Consider the following 27,012-nt stretch of genomic DNA (forward strand, 5'->3'; position numbering starts at 1 on the left):
CTGATGTCGTTTACGTGGACCTATTCTACAATATAAACAAAAGCAGAATTTGTCTCTTAACTACTTTCATCAATCGTTGAAGAGAATGAGGACTCTTTGTGCTACTCAAAATCAAAACATAGAGTGGGAAATAGGGGAAGATCAAATAGAAAGATTTATGTGTGCTGAAATAAGTGTTTACGTAAGTCTCCTAAAAATTAAGTTTTTATCTATCTGCTAGATTTATGAAATCGTAACAAACATGCCACACTAGTAATTTCACTTGTATGGCTTTAAAGAAAAGTATGCTACAGTGGCATAAGTAAAGAAAGAAACAGAAGGACAAGTTCTTACTTGTGCCCAAGTTCATGTGCAATTGTAAATGCCAGATTGAGACCGTTGTCTTCAGCAAGAACGCACTTTCTCTTGGCACTGCAGACCCCTCCCAGGTAAGCAATTCCTGCAACAGAAACACAGAATGTTCCCATCAGAATCAGTGAAACAGCCCATTCATTCAAAATGTACCACAGTAACTCAACCAGAATGATAAAAAAATGCACCCCGTGTGAAAAATGTTAGAGCAGATAGCACACAAAATCACGTGAGTATTTTGTTCATTATCCTATTGAAAAATCAGTCTAGAATTTTGTCAGACAGGGAACAAGTTAAGCACACTCACCGTCACTGCTTTCATTAGAAAATATATTTCACTGACTCAAAAATTCATCTAAGCTTGTCTATTAATGCCCTTTACAACAATGTTGGAAGATGCAGTGAAGTAGCCTTAACAAGCATTTAAAAGCAGTTCTCCCAATTTTCAGTATAAAGTTTTCTCTCCTTGGGGAGAAGGAATAAAACAGTAAAAGCAGAGACCTTCTTAAAGGATCTTATGTTTTCCCTTATTTTCATACTTAAAGAAAGCAAGAGTGGCAGAGTCAGAAAAGCTGGCAAAGGCAAACTCCTGATGGTGAGTCACAAAGCCGATGTAGGTAGCAGAACTCTTCTACGACTTAGTGGAATTTAGGATTTGATCCCATGGAAGATTACACAGTACTCTCTAGGCCTGTTTGTGTGGGCACCACAAATGATTGTAGGCTGAAGTAAAAAAGGAATTCAGAAGTTATGGCATGAAACTTCCGCTATGGAAAAACAATAGCCTTCATACGCCCTTCCTGTGTTCAGACTGTCCCCTGCAGAAAGTACCACTGTACTTGGAAACATTGTGATGGCGTCACAGACCATGCACAGAACAATTCGCTGATGAGATTTTGTTTCATCTGCCATCTAGAAACCACAGTTAAGCCATTGGGAGTTATGCACAAAGGTTAAAGACAGAGCCTAAGGATGTCTCTATTTACACAAGTCCTTCACTGTCAAAAAGCACCTCTCAAAAGCCACACAAACAGTTCAAATGTGCATACAAAACAAGATTTCCAGATAGCATGCAGTAACCTAAATGCCAAGTTCATCCTGCCACTTCACACATCCTTCTGCCATGCTGGAAGAAGAGGAGGTATAAAGACCTTCCAGAAATGCCTTTCAACTTTTTCACAGCAGATATATTTGTTTATATTTAGCAGGAAACAAGAAATCTATTTCCTTGTTGCAATACTGGACTTGTAGAGGGGTAGCTAAGATCTAGCTATCTTTAATGAGTAGACCACAATCATGCAATGGAGATACGATCTCCTGGGGCGGGTTTTTTTTCTGTCCCATCTGTCAAAGTTGACAAAGCTGTGTTTATAAGAGTGCAAATGTAAAACTTCAAATCTGGAAAAAGTCCAGTTCTGTTCTTATGGGTTTTGATAACAATTTGGATACGGATATTGTTGCCAGGAGATTCTGGATGGAATGAAGGGATGGGCAATAGCCTTCTAATTCAGCACTAGCAGTAGAATGAAGGCAGTGCAGAAATCAGACACTAACACTTGCTTACTTTGAAAGCGCTGACTGTGGAAGACCAGATTCACACCACATGCAAAGTACGAAATCAAGATTTAATCTTTTTAAATCAATGACCATAGGAGGCTGGATTTCAGCACTCTTCTTAAACTGACTTGTTTTTTACTTGCAGAATAGTCCTAAGGATGTCAAGGAACTGCTCAGGAAGCACTATGTTACTTCGAGAAAGATTTTTGAGATTGCAACCTCAGTCCACACACCTGATAGCCTAATACATGGGTCATGGGACATGGGACAAGAAGAAATGGCCTCAAGTTGCACCAGGGGAGGTTTAGATTGAGTATTAGGAAAAATCTCTTCAACAAAGGGGTCAAGAATTGGAACAGGCTGCCCAGGGAAGTGGCTGAGTCACCATCCCCGGAGGTATTTAAAAGATGCATAGATGTGGTACTTAGGGCCGTGGTTTAGTGGTGGACTTGGCAGCGCTAGGTTAAAAGGTTGGACTTGATGGTCTTACAGGTCTTTTCCAAGACTCTATTTCCAAGTGGTTCTATGATTCCACAGAACAGAATCTCAACTATAGGCATCTGCAGTGTGTCTTGGGCTATGAATATGCCTTCTGTTTCTTTTAAAGACCACAAAACATTTCTGGTTGATTTCTGAAAGGGAAGTTGATATTTCTCCTGATTTATATCTGCTACTGTGCACCCTTATGGTGACTTGCAAATAATACCCTCACCAATAATAGTCTTTTGCTTCCAACCCTACTTGGCATCAGCAATTTCTGGGAATACTGTTGGCAGGAGGAAAAAACTGTTTAGGAAAATGTTAGTTTATTGTAAAACCAATAGCAGAAGGTCTGAGATTAAGAGGAAATTCCAGATTTTGGTTAAAGGGAAGCAAAAATTTAATATTTGAGTCACAGAAGCTGAAGATGAAAAGGAACAATTAAGGGACTTAGCCAACCCCCTGCTTCTTTAGATTTCTGCCTTTTTGACTTCTTAAATCCTCTCCCAGCATGCACACATGAAACAGGGTACTTGGGAGGAAGGATGTTTCATGCCAAATTGCTAATGCAGTCCATAGCTGCCTCTCAGCTGGAAGATACTGTGTTGTCACAGGAGACAAAGTTGTGATGCCCCATCCATCAACTGCCGGTAATCCTGATCGCCAGCTGTGAGAGAGGAAAACTAGTGAGGGTTGTCGCATTCACCTTCACTCCCTAGCATGCCCAGCCCAGCTTCTTCCCATAGTGGTGTCCTCTAAGTCACTCCTGGAGATCTTTCTGCCTTTTGGGGATGAGGAAAACATAGCTCTGTAACAAACTGACCCAACTCAGCTGAAATACACTTCTACAGGATACAGAGGGATATTCTGGTTACCTTTCAGCAGTTTTAGGTACAGCTAACTGCAATGACCAGAGCAGGATTCTTACTGAAAGTGTTTAATTCCTCTTACTAAACCTGATTATTCCTTCTTTATCTTCCATTTAATCAGTGCCAAGATGTATGTCAGTGTATCTGACACATGAGGTTTTAACTAAGAAGTAACAAAACAGTCGCTTGGTGGTCAATCAGGCAAACCAGTTTGACTTGAAATGATTCATGCCAATATCCTTCCGATAAATTCATAAAATGAGTCCAAGTCAATGTTTGCTGTCAGTTGGAGATGGAAAGGAGCAATATTTCCATGTTTGGGTGATGTAGTGTAGCAAAATAGTCTAGTTCTGTCAATATATTAAGAGTGGTTAAATATCAATGTCAAATACATTACCTCAAAAGGTAATTGTTCTGAAGTCTTTGTTTAGTGGTTCTAAGCCCCACTGAAACTGACTGGCTCTGTCACTGTGCTCTGCTAAAAGCCTCATTATTCAAAGGTGAGAAACCAACGATTAAGGACTTGTATATCCATCCGTGGCTGAAAAAGAAGTGGCTGTGGCTCAGTTACAGACTCTTAGTCACCATATTTTTATTAGTTATTTTCAATGCTTAATGTGAATCCTGTGTGGCCGTTTTATATTTACAATGAACAATTTAAAAATGTAGACATCTAAAATTAGTATATTATTACAGTTATTGATTATCTGTTGCAGTGGAGCGCAGGGATCTGGCAACATAGGAACAGAAGTGGACAGGCAGGGAAACACAATCCTAGAAGAGCAGACAGCAGAAAACTTTGCAGTACATGAAATTAACTCAGTAAGAAGTTCAGCTCATGAACTGCTGAGTGCCTGTAAGTAAAAGTCATTCTAGAACAGCACGCCAGTTATAACAAATTGTTGTAACATTTTAAGCCTGAAAAAGCTTTCTTCAGAAATGTTTTTGAAATATATATTTTCTATCAAACTGTTTCCTAAGACTATAATTTTCTTTTGGACTAATACACCTTACTATTAATTCTTTCCTTAGAACATAAATAGCAAATACACTATTGCACTGCAAACATAACAGAGTTCTTTAGTAAATATATCTAAACCATTAAGATAAATGCAACTTTTCTGTAACCCAATACAATGATCCATATATTTGATATGCAGAGAAAAAATACGCCTTTAACCAACACTGATAGTAGAACAATGCCTTGGTAGCTGCATTAATATGATTTATTTTCATCATTGGGATGAATGGAAACTGCTGTTTGCCTCTTAAAATTCCAGATTTTTATCTGACCCTTTCAAGTCTGCAGAACTAGGACAGACATTTCATTAATTCAGACATGATTGCGAAAATTCTGGCAGGTTGTGGTTCTACCAGGCGGGAATAACATAAGAGGAACTTCTCTTATTTGGTAATTTTGCTTCTGGCCCTGTCTGGGAGACAGGTGTGTGAAAATGAAAAATTGGGAAGAAAGCTGAACTGTTGGTTGGTTGGGGTTTTTTGTTTGAGGGGGGTGGTGAGTGGTTTTTTTTCTAAAAAAACCAACTCACACTTCTCCTGTGTTCATGCAAATATACACAGACAGTGGCCTTCTTCAGGGAAAAAAAGACCGTATCTTTGCAGATGCAATACTGACAGCAATCAGCACAAATGAATTTTTAATATCAAAAAAATTCAAGCAGGAGTATCAGCAGTAGAGGGAAAGGAAAGCTAATTACTATTTTTACTATTACCAAGTGTGAGGGGTTTTTCCTTTCTCTCATGAGAAATTGCATAATTATGGTCCATAACTTCTGTGCTTGGGTTTGAATGCGCAGAGCTATCTGCACTTCCACAGCAAACCTTAGGACTCAGGCAACTGTGTAAACTCAGATTTATCCAAAATGTTGTCATACATAAACAGTTTGCAGCTGTTGGCCTTTCTGCCAGCTAATGAGCCCTCTACTAGCAGTATCTCTAAGGGGAATGATTACATTTATCCTACCAGCTCAGCTAGGCATTAGGATATTACATACTTGCCACAGTGATAGCCAAAGCTGGAAGAAGACAAGTTCTGGTGCCTGGGTTCACATTTCAGTCTATTAGAAACACCCAGGACCTCCTTCTGACAACTGCAGAATATTCACTCAGCAAGTGGTTTGCCCAGGTACTCCAGCTTTCAACTCTCTACTGTCTTGTTTTCATTGCACTCCTAATACTTTAATCTCTTCTTTTGCCAGCCACCTCTGGATAAAGAACTTCTACTTGATTAAAACTTGGCTAGCTTTCCTCTTCTCACTGTATTTGCTTTGGGAAGGGAGCCAAACTCAAAGTCCTGAAGTCTCCTTGGCACAAATGGAGACTCACTGCATACCCACATGCACAGAGCAAACCTCCCATTCCCCACCATTACTAGTTTGGTGTTGAGCTGATGTTCTTCTCATCCTCCCATGATTTTCAATTTGTGCAGCTCACACGTTGCCATCAATTACACTCCTGCAGCCTCTCTTAACATCCTACATAAGTAAACTCAGGAAACCCTAGAAGTGATTCATGCTCTGCCTTTCCATTCAACGGCAATGATATGTTTGACAGAGATGCCCTGCCTGTATTTACACATAAATCAGTCACCAAGGGAATCTTTCAGTGCTTATGATACTTAAAAAGGAAAAATACTTTTCCTTTCTATAAAGCCTACATATAAAAAGTTCCAAAATTTAAAAACATTAAAGAAGTACCCACTAAACTGCCTCCAAGATAGCTCATAACACAATCCCTGTTCTACAGCTGAATAAATAGAGGTCCCAAGAAGTCAGCAGTATCCAGGTGAAAAACAACAGTATCCACGGAAGAACCCTCTCCAACATGTACAACTCAGAGAGGCTAAGGTTGTTATCATCACTGTCCTACTGAGCCTCCAGTTCCAAGTTTGGTTTACTGGAATCATCCAGAAGAAGCTAACAGGGTGAGCTGTTCCTTCATTTTATGAGAATGTGCTATTTCAAAGCCAGACATGCAATTTTAGTGGCACAGATTAATTTGGCTTAATGCTGGATAGTCATCTAGATGCCAATTTCTGTTAATCTTGCAGTAACAACCTGGTTTCCATTAGAGTCTGATATTCCCGTACAGAAACTGTTTTTCTGAGCAATAATTCTCATTGTCACTGTATTTAATGAAAAACACGCTGGAAACAATACATTTATGAATCACAAGTACAGGGATTATATAGTACAACCTTCCAATGCACAACACACAGTTACAGTCAGATACGAAGACAAGTTAGCAATCATGCCAAGTGCTGTACCCAGTGTAAGTCATAATATTATGAAGTATTTATATATAGGGAACTCTGATGCCATGGAGCCTCTGATGGAACAGGCTCCCAGGCACTGCAAGAAGTCAGCCATAGCCTACTTCAAATAGGCCTCCCCATAAGTATTCCTTTACCCTTAAAGGGAATGTGAGATATGAAATAAACTCAATTTCTATGTGCCTGAGAAATAAATCTACACTGATAATGAGAACACCATTTTTCCTCTGTTTGTGCTTAATCAAAGGACAGAGGATATAACCCACTGTCTGTCTCATTCTCTTAGTGCCATATAAGAGACAAAAATGAGTTCAGGAAAGATATCAGTTCACAATTTACTTGACCTTGTTGAGTGGCAGAACATCAGCTCCCTGCCGAGGGCTTAAATTCCCTCCAAGGTGGGCGCTGGTTGAACTGCATTGAGAAAACAAGGCAACATAGGACTGGTTCAAATACAACCCTCTACACAGGACTGGATAGGCACTCAGATAACACGGGAATAGTCAAAGTTCTCAAAAGAAGTTTTTAATTCTGCAGAATTTAAGCTAAAATACCACACAGGTAGGTGTATTGTGCATATACGACCCCTACTTTTAGCCGGTGGAGGAAAGTAGTGGAAGTAGTTTCCAGCACTGATTTTTTTTGAGCATTGGTAAGCCCATGCCATTTCTGCAGGCAGATGATGATCAGGATTCCTGGGAGTCCCAAAAAACCTCTAGCTAAGGGCACATGAGATTCACTCCTCTGACTCTACAGCACACATTTCGTTTTATACAAGGTTTTCAAATTGGTATTGAAGTCCCAATATATCTTCCTCCCTGCCTCACTGAGAAACTGGGAAGTACTACACCAGCTTTACAGAAAAGCTAATTAAGACAAAACATTCAAATAACTGGTAAGATCACACACGAAGTCACCACTACTTCTGAGAGTACACAACAGACCCTGACATCCTGTACATAGCCAGCTTGTTACAAATGTGCCCATCATTGCAGAATCTTCTTCTCTGGAGAATCTACCTTATCCTAAAATTCAACATGACCTCTATAAAACCTGTTTCTTGCCTCCAATCCAGCATGACCTGCAGAGATGCAGCATGCTTTCCCAGAACTCAGTGTACTCTGTGGCTGGACACCTCCCCTGTGGGACTGATTGTTGTCCTGTAGTGCCCAATAAAATCTCTTCTTCCTTGTAACTCTGAAAACACTGCCACTTCCAGTATACACAACTGCTGTCAGAATCCCAAAAGCCCAGCAATAAAAATAAATAGCTGAAACACAAAGCATAGTTACTTTCTGAATCTCATTTTTCATTTCATTACACACACCCTGAAAGACTAACAAATACAATCTCTCCCTAATATTCACAATACTAGCTGTGATGTTTCTAGAGCTGATAGTGTAATAGTCCTCAGAACATGAGGTCCTAATAGCACAAATGAATGAAATACACAGTATCTTTTCTAGGGGATACTTTTCTGACCACTGGGAACACTTATACTTGGTACTGAAATATTACTATGACACCCAAGGCTCTAGTAACTTGTCCTGTGTAATGTTTCACAAGACCAGGACTCTTAATTGTGAGAACCAGATTCAACCATATGCCTTAATCTTTGTGAACTGACTGGGATTCATGCAGATACACCAAAGTCTTAGACACCTCTGAAACTCGGCAGAACTTCTCAGTTGACTCTTTCAGCCCCCAGTGAACTCTGTGCAGGAATGCACTGCCCCCCTTTGCAAACAGATTAACTGACATCTAAACAGGGTTTGTCTATGCAAATTGCCCTACTCTATACCTTTCTGATAAAAAGTCCTTTGGGAGGCTAGACATTTTCATGTCTGTAAACCTACAAAGAAGGCAAGACTCTGCAAATCATTAGAGCTTTAAGAAGCACTTTTGCTATCTTCTTTTTCTCTTTGTTCAATTACCCTGCAGGACAGAAATTAACAGAACATGTGGAATCCCTTCCCTTCCCCAGCATGGCCAGTTCTCAGCTTTGGCTTTCAGTCTTTCTGTGGGGCTTTTATGTTTCCCTGGAACCCTCCTGTGTTTTTCTAAGTTTAATGGATGAATCATTCATCTGCTCCTTTACCAACCTGCCTACACACAGACATTCCCCAAGATGTCAAAGAACCTTATTCTAATGCTACTTGCATTGGATTTACACTGTGCTAACTCACTGATTTAAGCAGAGCCTCTCCCAACATACAAGCAGCTGCCCAGCCAGTTGAAAAGCCCTAGAGATTGAGTCCTCTCATGACTTTAGGGATAATTGTCCTCACCCAAGCTAGTAAAAGGTCACTTCAGATACCAAATGCATCGAGATGAAAAAAGCTTACAGATGTTCTGACACATTTTTGGTCTACAGAAGGCTTTAACCAAGGTCTATAAAAATATGCCAGACAGGCTATTAACACTGCATTATGCCAGCAAAGAGCAGATAACCTTTGGAACCCTCAGAGGTTTGGCATGGGCATCTTTGAAAACCACATTCCTTTCCAATGTTATTCAACAAGGATTTGTGATCACATGTATAAATATTCCCCCCATTGACCATACCTGTGAAGAGGTATGGCGTTCACAGTAATTCAAAGATAGCTGGAAACAAGTATGCTGGTTAGCCTCATAGAGCAGATACCCATCAAGAGTGACACTGGTACTGCTGATCTTGCCTTGGAGCAAGGCAATGCATTAAAAGGCCATCTGAAGTTCTTTCTAGCCCTAATTTTCTAAGTTTTTACAATAAAGCACTGGGATCTAAGAGTCATCAAAGGAGGAGATAAAAAGAAATACCCTGTTTATTTGACATCCGCTCTTTGTTCAGCATGACATCCTCTGTGCCATTAACATGGCCCCTCCCCTTCAGCAAACCACTGCTTCCCTAGATGACAGCAGATTAACAAAACCTCTCCATCTAATGTGACAGGAGGAGTGGCTTAATTAACTGGAGCAGAGGAGTTGGAGTATCATCTACATGTTTACTCTACTTTGATATGCTAACAGCCACATTCCTGAGAGCTTCTCCAGCCCACTCCCCAGCAACAGGAGGCTGGGCTGCTGCTGAATGCAGATTTCAAACGGGCAAAACCACAGTTCCTTTCTGCATTACAGTTTCTCTAGTTAAATATGAAGTTTTGGATATTTAGTCCAAATTAAACCACCATTCCCAAACATAGATTCCCAAACCCTGGCAGCTAATTCACCATCTATTTATAGACATCATTACACAGTGCTGAAAGTCTCCATGTGCACACATGGAAATACATGGGCTTAATGACTCAACGATGTATTAGAACAGCTGTACTCCTGTTAAGCGGAAAGGCAGGGGAAGAGCTAGCTAGGTGGATCTGAGAGAGGACTCCAGTTCGGTCGAAAGACTGATGGACTGGATGAGTCAACACAATGCCAGGAAGTATACAGAAGCCTGGCATAATTCAAAATTTAGCGAACAAGGAAGAAAGACAGCTGGGAAGAGATTAGGGAATGAGGAAAGACGGGAATAGAAATGTAGCAAATGGAGATGAGTTTTCCAGAAGTCTTGAAGAAACATGACTTTGATCTCAAAAGCAGCAGGGAGTCACTTCTGTGGGAGGCAGTGGTCAAGGAGGGCAGGCGATAAGATCAGAAGGGAAGCTGAGCTCTCTGAGAACTTCTGTGTGTACTTATTGCTGGAGAAAAATGGATCTACAGCCTTGTGTCATATGTCTCTGCCATCATGGGTTCACGTGAAGAAAGGTAGGAGCTTTCAGGCAGGGAGGCCCACCCCTTAGTGTTGGGAAAACACACACTTAGCATAAGGAAAGGACCGTTGCTGGAACTGGTACAGAAACAAGCAATGGAAATCAGTGGGATATAAGCTATTGAAAGAAAAGAGACAGGCATAGGGGACAAGGTTGGTCAAGGGTATCTCATACCAAAAAGGAATCAGAACCAGCAGAAGTCAGGAGAGATCTGATGCTTTTGAAAGACGACAGAAACATGTGACTATGAAATCAAAGAAAACATCACCAGTAACTGTGAAACAAACTGTAAATCAGGATTTGGATTCTGGCTCTTGAAAGTCACCTCTGCCTGGGGCTCAAAGGCGTTTGGATTTTAATCTCTTGGACTAGTTTTTTTATGTGGATGTAGACGGCACTGCAGAGATGAACCTGCTGGTCTTTTCTACAAACTGTTGTAGAATTAAGTAGGATTTCCCTTCTCACATGAATAGAAATATTGGCATGATAATATGCAAAAGACAGGCAACATACCAAGGGAACAGCACCGGATTCCGGATTTGTGGAGCTGTGTGAATAACTGTCTTTCACTTCAATGGCTACAGCTGAGACACACAAGATAGAAATGAATCCACACCTCTCACCAGCTGAGTGGCTTGACAAGAGGATGCTCCACCTGTTCCTTCTCTAAACAGCCTTCATGAATCTCACCCTTCACTTTCTCAGATGTTATTAAAAATCAAAATTATTTCAACATTTCAGTATTTTCACTTTGACCTCTTCAATTTGGTGGAATAGGCCTGAACTCAAGAATTCCTTCAGTGTCCCCTAAGCTGCATCTTTCAGCAAATAGATAACTGACCATAAGAAAAAAAAACAAACCCCAAACAACTCTGCCATCAGAAAGGAAAGTGCTTGAGGGCTACCATGTCACATGCTCACCTCTCTGCCACGTGCCTCTATTAGTCTGCTAACACCTATGCTGTTCTCAGGATGTGTTCCCATCTGAAGGTTATAGTCTTCCAAGAAATGGAAAAATATCGCTGGCATTGCCTGCAATAACTGCAGCTTTACAAACTGTGTAGGGTTCCAAAACCAGCTTTGAGGCTATTTTCATCTTGCTTTTTCAGATGAGTTCTGTGACTTGCAGTTTTGAATCTGTCAGTTTGTCCCTGCAACTCATCTGAGCCATGTGCTTCAACAGAGGGCCTGAGTTCAGAGGGAATAAAGGGGAATGAAGAAAAAGATCAAATCAGAACTTTTAATGAGATTGCTAAACAAAGAGGAACATGGAATTCAGCAGCAGGGATCCTGGAGCCTTCAAATTCCTCAGTATCTCCCTTCCAGAATGAAGAGACAAGGTCAGACTTGGCAATAAATCAGAAAAAATATTTGGAGTCTCTGTACCAAACAGCATATGCTTTAAGAGCTAACAGTCAGGGTCCAGCATTCAGTTCCAGTTTTTTTTTTCGTAATTGCAAACACTAAGAAACTCATGAAGCTATTCAAATAAATTAAAAGATTCTTTTAACAGTTTCAAGAGCTTTACTGAGGCATACCTATCTCAGCCTGCCGTGATGTTGGTTGGGGGTGTGTTCATGAGCAAGGATCAGTCCTGCAACCATTAAAGAGCATTCAGCAATGTATAACGAACAATGTTGCAGTGTCTGGAGAGTTTCAGCACAGTCTGCTGAACGGGACAGTTTTGGAGACGGCTGAACACCTGTGCTGCTGATGAATGGCATTCTTCCACAGCTCTCAATTAAACTCTTTCCATGTTCTTGAAGAATGACTAAGCAATTGTTACTCTCAAAAACTGAATGAATCTATACTTCTGAAACATGTTAATATTTAAAGTGTATTTTATTTTTAGGCACTGTATGCGTGTCAAGCTGTTCTCTTGGCAAAATAAGAGCAGCTTAGGCGACTAGCAGAGCAGGCCAACAGAACGGGATGATTCACAGTAATCAAACTTTGAACAGATGCTTTTCCAAATTGCTTCTGTGATACTTCTCGATTACAGCTCCTACATCCTGACTTACAGGGCTGTCTAAGCTCCTGGCTTCACTTTGTCAAGCTGCCAGCCAACACACGCACTGATAAACTTATTTAGCAATTCTTAGTTCAGCCCTTCTGTTTTAATTCTTTGCTGAGTGCTGATTTAACCTCACAGCCTGCCTGACTTGACAAAACCGACAAACCTGGGGTTTGTGCCTGATAACGTTAACAGGGTTGAGCTACTCTGTTGGAGTCAGAACTTGGGTTGCAGAGCTTGTGTCACCCAGGAGAATGAAACCTGTCCCCAATACCTCAGCACTGGCTACTACATCTGCTGCCAGGAGCAGGGAGTGAAAATGGTCCTTCCACATCGGTGGGCAGGAAGAGGAGGCCAAGGCGGCCCCATAGGCTTGCTTCTCTCCTCAGCCAGTACCACAGTCAGCACTTTTATTCTGGCAGAGCATGGTAGTATGGTGGAAGTTCATTACAATGAAGAAAAAGACAAAAAACTAAACTTACTGCAAAATTAATGAACTGATTTCCTACGCGTTGCACTGCCACTTGGGGTTTCTGATGTAAATGTGAGTGAGGCAATCTTTCCCTCAGTGGTAGCATCAAAGGGAGAAGGCTTTCTCCTCTACTCAGTTTCCTAGTTTTCAGAAAATTTCCAAAAGCCTGATATTTCTCTGCGATCCATATTCTCAAATTTGACTCAAATTTACCAATGGGTTAAAAAGCTGTTAGGGAAAGACTGTCATTGGGGCAGACAGACATAAGCACAAAGCACACACATTGCATATACACACTCACCAAATCAGGTTAAAATGACTGCTAACCTAACAGGCCCTCCTCTGGGTTCCCAAACAGAGCTGTCTGTTTCAACTTCCACCCCACAGGAGGGGAAGAAACTGCATGGTACTTTGTGCAGCCAGAAACACGTCACAGCACCCGTCTGACAGAAGAGAAGTAATGGCTCATTTCAGAGGTAACGTACCTGGAGGTATTTTTAATATGTTATGAATCTATTTTCTTTACTACCTCTTTCTCTAAATTACTCAAAAATAAATTGCCACCTTTAAAGTAACACAAGCTAAAGAGAAATTTTCACTAAGAAAGAGACCAGCATGAGCTTTCCTCACACTTAATAAAAAGAAATCTCTCGTGTTCAAACTCGAGCTCCTGTGAAAGAAAACACAAATTTGGATTAATACCACTGAGCTCCTTGCGATGATTGACAGCAGCCAGAAGAGTCCATGGTGCCTCACAGACACAAGTCAAGGCACAGTCCCAGTCCTGAGGCCTTTATAGTCTGAATTCAGAAATGACAGCACGTGAGGCTCGGAGGGGGACTGCACCTGCAGGCAGCACTAATGAAACTTACTGTCATAGTATCCTGCAGAAGCCAGCGGGACATTTCATGCACATGTGTCCATGTTATTGCTCTAGGTCTTTGTGATAAAAGTATCAGGACCAACAACAGGAAAACTGACTCTTCTAGTCTCACGTGCTTCTGAGTAAAACACCCCTGGGAAGTACAGAAGCACCTATATATTTGTATCCTGACTGGATGACATTTCCATTTCTGAAACAAATCTCTGTGTCCCTGACTGAAAACTACATGTTGAGTCTGCACCACGGTTTGTAGGGGTTTTCTCAGCTGTCACGCCCCGCTCAGTAAGTGGCTCATGGAGAGAATTTGCAACGGTAGCAGCTGTACTTTCCAGTTACATAGATCGGGTATTTTTGCACAAGCCTGCTTTGGTGCCCAGTGGTGGTGGCCTCCTGTCAGCTGCCATGTAATGAGATGCATTTCCCAACAAAGCCACCTGATTAATGATAGCATAAACAGCTTCACAGCATTCACAGCAAAGAAGCTGAATATGTATTACACCCGATCTAATTGCACTAGCTATTGTAATCACCACAGGCTTGACCAAAATCTTACTGAAACCAACAGAGGTATTACCACTGGCTTTGGAGAAGGTGGATTAAGCCACTTCCTGGCTTCTTTTACTTAGTTCCCGTACCCAGAAGACTGGCCTTTGTCTTTTTTACTTCCGTGTAAAGCCAAAAAGATTTATTTACTTCAGTGTTTAGACCATGTTGCGGCTCAGGAACACTGGTGCATGAGTGGGTATTCTGTATCTCTGTAAACATGCCAGTTCATTGAACAAATATGACTACAGTTTTCCTATGTTTGAAAATGCAACAAGAGACACAGATAAAGATAAAAATAGATAAGAGGGATTGTTCAGAGATACTCAGTCAAAAGTTACCACTTTTAAATCTTGTCATTCAGATGAGAAAATCCCAAGGATCTAACTACCACAGCAAACACACCTCTGCATTGCAACAAAAACTGCAGCAGTCAGGAGTTGGGGCAATTAAATACTTTCAGAATCCAGGACCTTTTCTCTCAGCCGAGAGCATCGCACCCTTCCCCACTCCTCTGTTTCAGAGAGACATCACAGAGAATGCAAACATGCAAGAGGGTTGTGCCAAGAATCTCTTATCCTCACTTTGCCCCACAGAGGGAGAAGGGAAATGGGAAGATCCAAGTGAGACATAAACACATAGAAAGAAATCTGGGGCAAATCAGAGAACATTATGGAAGAAGGAAATGAGCCACAGGGAGGAAGAGAAATGAAACTGAAACATAATTAAGCTATCAGACTCTCATGAGGCAACTGACATCTCTGAAAGAAAACTACAAAGCTTAGGACTTCAATAGGCCTAAGCAATATATTTGCATGCAGGATCTGAGGCCCAGGTTCAGGAAGGCATCTCTACTTCAGATGCTGCTTAAGTATGTATCCAGATACAGGTCAGGCAGGAACCACAGGGAAAACCATCTGGAAGGACAGAGCAACTCCAGCGAGCAGTGCTGCTTTTCTGAAGTCCAAGTCAACAGAAACTTGTAAGAGGTCGTCAAAGGGATTCGAAGGAGCACCAGTACTTCCCCAGAACTGATCAGGAGTCAAGACATAGGGCGACAGAGGTGTAGACAGGAATTTCATCCATACTTGGACCCAGACAAGACCAAGGTGGAGGTAGTACTTTCTCTCTGACCAACAGACATAGCTAGAAAACCAGACAAACCTAGTACCTAGAAGACAGGAAACATGAATCTATAGATTTCTTAAACAGAGATATAAAATATAAATTCTAAATGGAAATCTAACTTCAATCTTTTACTTCTCATTTCAACAAAGTATGAGTAGACTGATGGACTCATTTTAGAGCACCAGTTTAAGTTTTCAATAAATAAAAACATCCAGACATGGTTCCCTCACTTAATAGCCAGTTTTCGTATAAATAACTGCAGTGTTTACCCTGTTTTCTACTACAGCACAAATATTGTTGTACTTGCTAGAGCTTGATGGATGACAATATTAAACCAACAAGGAGATCCTCAGCAGAACATTAATGTGTACCCAGCAGTCTAATTATGGTCAGGCAGAGCCTTAATGCAAACAGATCAAGCAAAATGACTACACAAAAATGTATGACACAACTACACAAAACCAACAAATATCTTCAACCTGCTGACTGCTCACGATTACTAAAGTAGAAATACAAGGCTAATTCCAAGCTAAGCAAACACAGAAATCCTTAACATTCTACAAATCATGCTGAAAGAGTACAGAAGGAAAAAGATACTTGACGAGTTGAGTTTAGGATGGTTTGTTTGTGTTTTTTTAATTTTAATAAGTTCAACATATTTCTATCAGCTGATCTAAAAGGTAAAAAGACTTGTCAAACTAATTCAGACAAACACATTGCAGATTATAGGATTCTGAACCTGAAATTTAAAAATGTATATAGCAGAACCCCTGCGTCCAAACAAAATTCCAAGGTTTCAAAGGATAGTCTATATATAGAGAGATATAATATATGTTACCTATATATACACACAACTCAGCAAGAATTAAGCTAAAATTTCACCATCCTCTACAGTCACCTTCCTATCTAAATTGGCAAGAACATGATAAGAAGACCCCACTATTTTCTACATCTGGTCAAATTCAGGTATGTAACATTCAAAGTACTCTGCCATGCATTCAGACACAGTATTTTTTTTTTCCCAGAATGGGCATTATCAAAAGAGAAATACATTCAAATAAATGGATATAGAAATGCAAACACATGCACACATAGATATATTCACATATTTTTGCACTGATCTAACGAGGAAGCAAAAATAAAGAAATAGCAGCACTTTCTCTCTAGTCTATCCCAACTCAGAGAATCATTACACCCCTTCAAAACAAATAATTGCTCAGACGAAAGAGAACACTAAAAGTTAAGCCTTTCAGAGCCACTGATCACAAACGCCACATTGTATTCACTCAGGGTTAATGAAGATTGGTGTAATTTCTCATCTAGAAACCCATGCAATCTGCAAGAAAGTTGAAAAGCCAAGAGATGCTACAAAATCTAAATCTTTCACTGTATATCAGTGCTGTTGATTATTAATGTGTTCTCCATACCTAGGATGTGCAAAAAATGCAAAATCTAATTTTTGACCTCATCAGCATATTCATTTCTCAAACGACACAAAACTCAAGGCAATCTTTGTTCCCTGCAGTATCTGACAAAAAATTGTGAATTGGCAGAAAAATAATCGACCTTCCACCAATACTTTTTCCTCCTTACACTTTAGGAAGCTGAAACCAATTATTTCTTATGCTCCATGACCACAAATGTCAGGCATTAACTACTGCAATGAAACTCCATCATAAGCTTTCAGAAAAGGCTAGGAATGTGAGGCCCATTGCATCTCCCCCTTCTCCTTATCTGTTCTGGAGGAAGAGTCTTCAAAAATTCCAACAAGTCACTGAGCCATGATCTTTCTTCCTGTCCTAGAAACCATGCTGGCTTTCTTTTATCTATCTGTTAGGCCTATTTGCTCACCTCTAGCCATTTAAAATTTCCCAAGAAATGAGGTTAAAAGTATTATTCTGGATTTTCTGGACACTGAACAGAGAAATGTGAATTTGCTGATTCAGCAGACCAGTCCTTAGCTGAGCCTTATCTCCATGCCAGATGTTCTAAGGTGAGGCCAAAAGATGACTAAAATTATCCCGAAGACATCAATTCTGAGCAAATTATGAAGTTACCATCTTACCTTTGGACACAGTCTCCTGTGGAGTAAAAGAATCAGCTGGGATGGCTGACATGATTACTGCCTGTTTCCTGCATCGTGCCTCTCTGGAGTTTGCTCTCGGAGCAGCTAAGCCAGGTGCTGTTCCAAAAGGGAAGGGGAGCTGAAGGTGGGCATGATAAGGCAGGTAGAGGCAGTGGCCCCACTGACAAAGCTGCAGTCCCACTGCACCCAAGCGAGGTGAGCAGAGAGGTTCTTAGCAGAGCTTTCTTGAAATGCTGTCCTCAAAGCTAGATACCTGAACCATAGCCTAAGCTGGCCCAGGCAGCCAAATTCCCAGGAGGGCTGGGGCAGCACTGAGGGCCCTGACATTTGCCATTCCTGCAATGCAAATGCATCCTGTATCCCCCTGGACTGCCACAGTTCACAATCCTACATGTTAATGCAAAGTTATATAGTAAATCATCTTAGTCTTCTGTAACTGCTTCATCCTCTTTCTCAACTTCCTAGATGCTTCTTTAAATGTCTTCTCCAATTCTAAAGCAACAGCTACTGAAGGAAGTTTAGCTCCTTGATCACTCACTTTTTATGATCTACCATTTAATAAGCTGCAAGACTCTGTGTTGACATACAGAATCCTTATCCAATGGTCAAATATAAAGGATTAAAATGACAGCCTGCTGAAATATGTTGGATTTTTATTTACATGGCATGATTTCCAAGGTGTAGGGTATCCAGATAAATTTGCATTTAAAGTTTAAATTCACTTCCACTATGGGCAACAGAGCATTTATAACACTTCTAATGGCCCAGTTAAGACCTCCAAGTAGGCTGAATTTACTCACTTTTTCATTTACAACGACAGCGCAAAACAGTCTCAGCTGATCAGCTCCGAGTCAGGAAACAATTAAATACAATTATTTTGATGCCCTGTAACCATTACTCAAGTATGGGACAGAACCTCTAAAAATAAGACTGTATTTTTAGAACCTGAAATACAGCTGTGACCACAGATCATGAAGCAGTCATTTTCTTTAGCCTTTCAATTTTGCTGAACTGTGAATTCAGCACGAATCTAACTATGAAGTAGAATGTCGCTGTAGAACACCGATTTTGTCAGCAAAGGGGAGGTGCTTCTCTCTGTGATGGCAAACCATGGTCTGCGCATTCTTGGGTCAGCACAAAATTTCATTACCTTTCCCACAGCACCTGCCATTAACATGTAAGCCATGAAGTCAGCTTGTACTGGATCATAGCTGGAGCACACTTCCTACTGTATTTTCAGCCTGCTGGTAAACACATGCTGGCATAGCAAAATCCTTCCCCTGCAAAATAGGCTAGGTATCATACTAGGTCATGTTACCACATGGTTAACCACAGCTGAAAAAAAACACCCACAAATGAAAATCAGTGCAGGTCAAGCTTCCTTCTTGGGGACCAGGGCAGGGGAAGTTTTATACACACTTCCCAGTGCTGTTTTCTTGGTTATCACTAGTAAAATCTCATCTCTATGTTATTTAAAATTTGTTCTCAAATTGCATTTAGTCTTGGCAGCTGCAAGACCAAAGAAATGTAAAAGTACAGTAGGCAACTGTCCTTCATTTCCTTCCTTTACTCTTACATATCCTGTGTGCAATTGGAATGCTTCTATTTGATTATCCAGTGGAGCAAATGCTACAATGAATGCAATCATGCCTTATTACTCTACACGTCTGTAGCCTATTGCACAGCTATGTACAGATGTTTTTACACAGCTTGGTTTTTTAGCTACAGGGTCTATAAAACAATAGAAACTATCTGAAATGTTTTCAAGCCAGCAAAGGATAAAGGCACCATAAAGCAGTCAACTGGATAAAAGCCATCTATGTCTGACAGGAGGGGAAGAAAAATCTCAGTGTTTTCTCAATTATAAACGTGTCAGCTTTCTTAAACAATATGTGGCTGCAGTCTGCAGCAAAGTGACTAGGCTGCAATGTGTAAACAGGTAAAAATAAAGACCCAAGCCATGGAAGGAAGAAACACAAACCTTTGGCCTGTTGAAGGTTTGAATCATTATTTTACTGACCTGAAGAACTGGCTGCTGCCCAAAGAAGATGAGCTTCCACTGGGAAGTCCTAAGAAGAGGTAGCATTACCTCCAGCTGAGGGGCCTGGACTGAGATTCAAGAGCTGTGGCTTTGCCCCCAGCCAGCTCTGTCCTTTGGCATGTCCCTTCACATCTTTAGGCTTCATTTCCTCACTCAGTACAATGGGGATAACAACAGTTCTGATCTCTTTGGTAAAAAGCTTTTAACATTACTGACGAAAAGCCCTATTTACAAATTAATTTCCTTCTCCTCTTAAGAAATTATTTTTTACAAATAAAAAAAAAAATGTAAAAACCCCTCAATGTACTGTTTAATAGCACAGGTCTATCAGGGAGACACCATGAATTAACGGGTAAGGCACTGGACTGGAAGTCAGGATATGCAGAATTTGTTCCCTGCTCTTTGATAAGAAACAATGAGCAAATGCTTTTGACTCCCATGCTTTCCCTGTCCACCTGGTCTGAAGCATGTCATAGCAGAAAATCCTGCTTTCTGCTGCAGAGAGTCTTGGACTGGCATTTCTAGCACAGATGACAATAGCAAGCGATGGGTTATTTACAGCGTACTGACAGCAGGTTTGACACTGTAGAAACCAAACATTATTCTTTTTCTACAGCCTTATGTTATAAAAGAGAAATGAGGAAGCAGGATGCGCTACGAAAGCAGAAGAGATGATTTTATTTGTTTTATGTTCATTCTTGCAAGAATCCCCCAGAGAAACAAATCCTCAGCAAGGGAAGTGATGGAGCTGGTGTGTGAAGCTTGTGAAGCAGCGCAGAAAACATGTAAAATCTGCAAGTCTCCATTTACATGGATGAGGCAAGAGACAACAGCAGAAATACCCCAAAATGATCTGTCAGAAGAAATGGTCTGTCCACAGACCTAATACAATGGGATTGTTCTGTGCATGCCTGCCTCAAAGGCTTCTCAGCTTCACACACACAGTAGCAAGGAGCAGTTCCAGAGCTTTTCTTGACAGTTGTTTGGCAGGGTGTGCTTAGCTGGACATCAATTAGGCTTCTGCTTTCAGCTTGTCTGTTTGCAAACACAATGACCACATTCAGAGATAAACACCAGAGATTTCTTTAAATCATGATTAGATGGTATTTAGCCATAAGCAAAGCCTTGGTTCTTAGGCAGTGTCCCACAAATCATCTCTAATTTAGAAAACAATCAAGGCAGAAAACTGCCTAGGAGATAAACCTGTAATTCAGATGTTCTAGCATAGTATATTCAGGCGAAACAAAACTGTAAGACCTGTCTGTTGCATGAGAGAAAAAGAACCTTTAACAAATCACATTTCTGATTGTTTTTTACTCCACGCTAGCAGGCAAATTTACTGATTTGCTTCCGACAGACACTATCATGTAAATTCATTAGAAACTGTTCATTAATCAGTAATAACAAGTCCCTTTCCCAACAATGATTGCACGTCAAAGCCCGAGACATAGGAAGGGGGTGAGGGGTAAAAAAATGGGGAAGAGAACATCTTGTGCAGGTATCTGCCCTTTAAGCTAGGAGACTGAAATTCCCAGGTGCTTTGTGTACATGTCTATATAATTTCACAGAGACATAAATGGCCCTGGAGTGGAATGCAGTACATGTTTGCACTCGTACCAGTCAAACTGCACAATAATTTAGCACATAAAGTGAGTTATGACATGGAACTGAAATGAAAGGAAAAAGTCAGAGTATCAGAATAACTATCAACAAAGTCATGGCAAATATATTCCCTCATGACATACTCCTTTTAATAAAGGCAACAGAAAGGAGCTTAGTTACACACCGACCTGACATTAGACTAGGATTTGGTTCGGAGTCCTAAATGCCCGATGGGAAAGTACCATAACACAGTTCTTGTAGCCAGTGAGTTTTCTGAAGATATCTTTCATTCAAATAGTAATCAGCACCCACCTTGTACAACAACAAGATGTGATGGCCTGAAGGATATCTACTCAGAAATATATTGCCTGGTAAAGGAACACCATGGTTCATTTCCACAGTATTTTAGACAGTTGTTCTCTTGTATTTACCAAAACACATTACCATGAACCATGGGAGAAGGTAAAGTTTGCAAGCCAAGCTTAAATGCCCTGCACCAACTTTGGGGTAAGCCATAATAAGGAAGACAAAAGCTCTATCGTAAAGTCTGACTGGAGGGTTTGAGTGAGCAAGAGGAAAAGCAAGATTTAAGATCAGCAAAGATACGCTAACAAACAAAAGCAGGGTGGTAAGTTGGTGAGAAGATTTTGGGCACGCTGTCTTACAGCTGACAGACTATGTACATATTTCAGCAAGCTAGCTTAAATATCTATGAGCATTAACTACCAACAGCAGTTTGATGGTGGAGGAAATGCAGGCCCAGGTACAGAGCAGGAAGTGTGCTATCCCTCCCTGCTGACAGTGTTTAGCTCCAGATTACTGAGAATAAGTTGGCTTCATACAACAAACATACAACAGCTAGCAAATAGACACCACCATTGTGAAGCCTATTGTTTTACCTCATGGAATGGGTGCTTACTAAGAAGACAGACAGATAAATAATTGGAAAATAAAAGTGCTTGAAACACATTTCAGGGCTACAAAAGGAGAATGATGTATGGAGGAGAACTAATAAAGAACTGCTGGAGGTTTGCAAAGAACAAAGTGTAGTAAACGTAGCGAAATTCCATGACCTCAGTGGGCAAGCCATGCGGTTAGCATGACAGAAGACAGACCATCCAGGCCTCTCTGGGGAGAGCAGCCTCTTGGTGTCCAGGCCCAGCTGAACAAAGAGAAGATGAAGGAACAAAATTGAGCAAGAGCTTTTAAGAGCTCTGAACTACCACCAAAGAGAAATAGACCCTTGGCAAAAAGGCAAGGGAAAGGGGTTAATCATGAGAGCAAATGAGGGTCTGTGATACTTCAGAGCTGGGGACTGGAAACACACGGAAGAGGGAACAAAGACAAACATACAGAAAATCTGTCGCTAACCCTCCCTCCACTAAACGCTTTCATTTTCATTCTTGCCCAAGACACAAAACAGCTGAGAAGATGAAGAAAAAAGTGGAGATAACTAGAAATTCAGTTGACAGCACTCACAAACTAATAAATTTCAAGAACAGAAGAGACTGATCAATCACCTCTTTTCTACAAAAAGACCTTGCAATGGGACTATATAAACTCCAAACTAAGGACAGTATCTTGTGTTTGGCTACTGCATCTTTTCCAGACAGACAGTAATTTCTCAGCTACGGAGACCAAGAATCCACCACTGCCCTTAGTATATGGAATGAATAAAGACAAACCTAAACATGACTACTGAGCTGCAAAACAAACCCAAAGGCAAATGAAATGCAAATACTTTACTTACTGTAACAATTGAAACAGAAAATAAGCCTCTATAAAATAATACTGGCACTTCACTCAACCAACTACACTGCAGACATTTTAAGTTTTCATCTAAATCAATGAGAAAGTTGATGTATTTAATAATAAATAAGTAGTCTGTTAAAACTGGCGTGCCTAGCTTTTTTTTTTTACAGACTGGACAGAGGGAATAGATTGTGTATATATGGCCTTTGCATTTTGTTTTACTTGCCTTTCCAAAAGCAGACTGGTCAGCTTCACTGATTTCTACTGGGTTTCATTTTCTGGCTCTCACAAACTATTGTTTCTCTGCAAGACTTTTAAATATGTCAGCGATTTTGAATGCTCAAATAGACATCTTAATAGATATGTCAACTGATTTTTAGAAGGTACAAAGGACCATCTTCAGGATATCAGGCTTTCCAAAGGTGTTTCGAGCACCCCAAACCAAGTTGTCTCTCTAGAAAAAGCCTCAGCCAGTTTTTTGACAGAGGTTCAAAGGAGGGTTGCATGTCTCAGACAACATATAAGAACATGACTAGGATCCTGACTCTAAGGAAATCACTAACACAACTCTCACTGACTCCAGTGTAAGAAGGATTTTCCTCTAGTTTTTAGCTGTGAGCCTGCAAACAGCTGTGCACATGTGAAGCAGCCGGTCTGAAGCCATGTCCCTGAAACAAGAAAGAAGGAAAAGCCCACACAGGACACCGAAGTGAGGAAGAGCAAGGGTTACAGCAGCAGCAATTCCTGATTACTTGAGTGGCTGTGCTCATCCCAGTGCTTCTATTAAAATTTATGCAATCTTATATTACACTCACTTGGCACACAAATTTTTAGTGGGAATTTGGAAAAGGAGAGATTGCTAGCTGGTGAAAAGAAATTGGAAGGCCGTTGTGGGTAGGGTGGGGCCTGAGAGATGGTAGTGATGAATATGCCCAATAGCACAGTTCTGCACTGTCTGGGTTGTGCAGCCAAGCATTTATTCCCTAGCAACCAAAAGGCAAGGGAAAAAGTCTTCCACTGCACTGTACCACAGCTCCTGATGGTTTCATAAAGCCAGCAGCCTCACTCTCCATTGCCTACACAGCCACAAGTGACATAAGCATTTGCAGTGCTGAGAGCTCCCCTTCTTTCACAAACACCAAATCAACTTGATAGTGTTTCTTTAAGGGACGTTTTAACCTACAGTATGTTCATTTTTATGCCTTAAAGTGTGTTCAGTTTTGGTCCAAAGGACAGTCCCAGCAAGGCTTTTGCTAACGCCAGGCACTGCTTCTCTAATGAATTGTTTTAAGCAGCAGGTATTTCTATTTATTCTGGCATCAAATAAAAACCCGCCCTGGAATATACAGAAACATTCAACACGAACCACTATGGAAAATGTTTTTAATGTGAGAATTCCTTTTCTTTTCCACTCACAGCAAACCAGCTAGTCTTTTCCCTTTCCTTGGGGATTAATTCTCTGTTGTGACACTGCTATGAGACTGGAACCATTATTGCAATGGAAGAAGATTTAAATGAACAGTACAGGGAGGACTGACCTGTTACTTGCTGTGGACAGAAGGCCACCTGATTGTGCAAGCAAATGGCCAAGGAAAAGGTAAAAATGTGCAATCCTTTATTCAGGTGTTTTACATGGAATAAAAAACTGCTGAAAACTACTTGGCAACACAGACCAAATGTCTTGTTTGCAAAACCTGTGCATATTTTGAAACACTTTACTGTAATAAATTCATAAGAAGAAAGCAGCGTACCTTCAAAGGGAGGGAAACTGGCTAACAGCACCATAATAAGAAGCTCTCTTAGGATAGCACTTTTCACCCATAGCTCTCTACACACTTTTGAAAGAAAGAAAGGACTAAGATATGAATGCACTGGTACAGCAGAAGGCTGTCATCTGTGCAGTCACCCAGCAGTGCAGTGGCAAAACCAAAACCCAGTTTCCCCAGCCACATATCAGTGTTTGGAAGACTCAAGAAAAAGATTACAGATTATGGAAGGATTTATAATCTTCAGGACTCTCAGTAAGTTATCTTTAAGGCCTTTAATTAAAGCCAGCCAGGAGATGGGAATGTTTTTCACAAAACATTGATTCACTTGTGGAAACAGTCTGGAAAAGTATGTTTCTCAATCATCTCCGCTCTGATATTCAGTTTTCTCCAGGCAGCTATTCCTTCAACTAAACCTGCCCATCTGCAGTATATACACTTCACTCTGCTTTCTTTTCCCCGACATCAAGCCACAGAAAAGCACATGTGACTGCAGCAGAGGTAAAGACATTTTTAACCAGGGCAATTTAAGGATATTTAAGACACATTCTCATTTTCCATTTCCCAATTCCACACTGCCCCCACTTTTATTATTAGCTGAATACAGGGAAGCTTCAGCTTGGATCTGGGGTAACATGTACACTGAGAAATCAAGGCCAAGCTTTGCCTTGAAATATGCAGGATCATTCCTAACTAACCGTAAAGCTGCTTATTTGGCACTAGCAGTGGAAATATTGAACGAAAGGGGCATTCTCAATCTGCTTATGTCACAGAAAGGTTGGATTCTGACAACGTGCAAGGCTCCAAGCTGCAGCCTGATATTAATAGCTAGACATTAAACTCTCAATTTGGCTGGCTTAGAGGCAGTTCAATTGGAACAAAGATTTTTCTGCAGGAAACGGCAGATCTAGTTAGAGTCACATCACGAGAGATGAGTCTGAAGCAGCAGCAGACTGCAAACTTTTTGACGGGTGTGTGACAAGGCTGTGTGGCACAAAGCAAACCTTCCCTGCTCAAATTACAGTTTTATCAGAGGTCCTGCACCTGGGGCAGTTGAAACACAATTGTTGCAAATGCACACAGGCATGTTGTTTTCCTTCTGTCCGCCTCCTTTTGAATTCATTCATTCTTAGGGCTAACTTACACAAGCAAGTCAGGCAATGAGCATTAGCAATCTATTTCTTAAACAAATGTGGTTCTGTTTCTTGACACAGCCAGTGGGGTATCACCCCACAAAGACATACCTACATATTTTCACCATTTTTTAGCTTGTTTCAGCCATTATGTAACCTTCCACACTATCTTGGCAGCTGGGCCAAGAAAATTTGAACGAAGTCCCCAGAGCAACTGGTTTCAGTGAGGGGCCCCTGCCAGAATACAAATACAAACCTCCTGCTGCTGTTTTCTCTCTGTGTCTGCATGGCAGGCAAAGATTCCAGACAGGTTTTTCAATATGAATCTTTTTGAGCACAAATGATCACCTCTTATAAGCCATTTAAACTTCATAATCCCACTTCCGAACAACAGCTGGGCCTCAGTACTTCCACTAGTGAAAGTTTTACTTCCATATTTCTCACAATTTAAAGAAAATCAAGGCACTGTTACTAAAAAACCCATTACTTACAGCGCTCTGAGTCCTATTATTCCAATACGCATAATCTAATAGATTCTTTATAGTCTCTTAAACGTGACTAAGCAACATTTGATTCTGGACTGGTATTGCATCATATACTCAAGGACATCACGCTGCGTTATACGAGAACTTCTTAAGCCATGCAATCTCCTGTAGCTTTGCACTCAAAATCCTCATTTCATAGAGGTAGACAGAAGCATTCAGAATGTGACTTGCCAAATGTCACACAATGAGTCAATGCCAGAGCTGGGAATAGAAATCAGGAGTCTAGAGTCCAGATTCTCTGCCTTATAAGAGCAGTAGCCTCAGCCTCCTAGTTTAGGAGAGTGCCTGCTCAACAGAAAGATGTTTCTTCCTTTACAGGATGGCAGTGCACCACATTGCAATGGCCAGCTTCATCCATAAGCAGGTATAAAAACACATGCCTCTGCTGAGGCCATGTTCTTCATATACAATAGCAAAGCATAAGACAAGAAATGAGAGCAAGTTGCTGTTCTAGAGAACTTGGGGGAGTGCTATAACCTCAGCACCACCGTCAAGACCAAATGCGATGTCACTCTTTGGAACAGCTTCTTCCTTTTGCGAACAATCTTACTGATTTGGAGTGGGCTCTCTGGGAGCTGGAGTGAGGAACAGGAATCTGGCAACAACAGAGAAGGCCGAATCATCAACATAATTCAAAAGCCAGCATGGTATACCAGTGGGCATCAGCCTACTTTGAATGTTGCACTCATATTAAACCCAAGTAAATACCGTGCTACATTGCTACTTATATAACCCATGTATATATACAGGGC

General features: G+C 40.8%; 1 protein-coding gene across 1 annotated transcript in view; it reads right to left on the reverse strand.

Moving 5' to 3' along the window:
- Positions 1-27,012, reverse strand: part of ADAMTS17 (ADAM metallopeptidase with thrombospondin type 1 motif 17) — a 192,968-nt gene that overhangs the window by 117,146 nt on the left and 48,810 nt on the right. The window contains exon 8 of the mRNA XM_055792598.1: positions 334-439. Within this exon, the coding sequence (XP_055648573.1) occupies positions 334-439 (106 nt within the window). The remainder of the gene's footprint in view (positions 1-333; positions 440-27,012) is intronic.

Source organism: Falco peregrinus, chromosome 1 (assembly GCF_023634155.1).
Source record: "Falco peregrinus isolate bFalPer1 chromosome 1, bFalPer1.pri, whole genome shotgun sequence".
NCBI classification, from domain to species: Eukaryota; Metazoa; Chordata; class Aves; order Falconiformes; family Falconidae; genus Falco; species Falco peregrinus.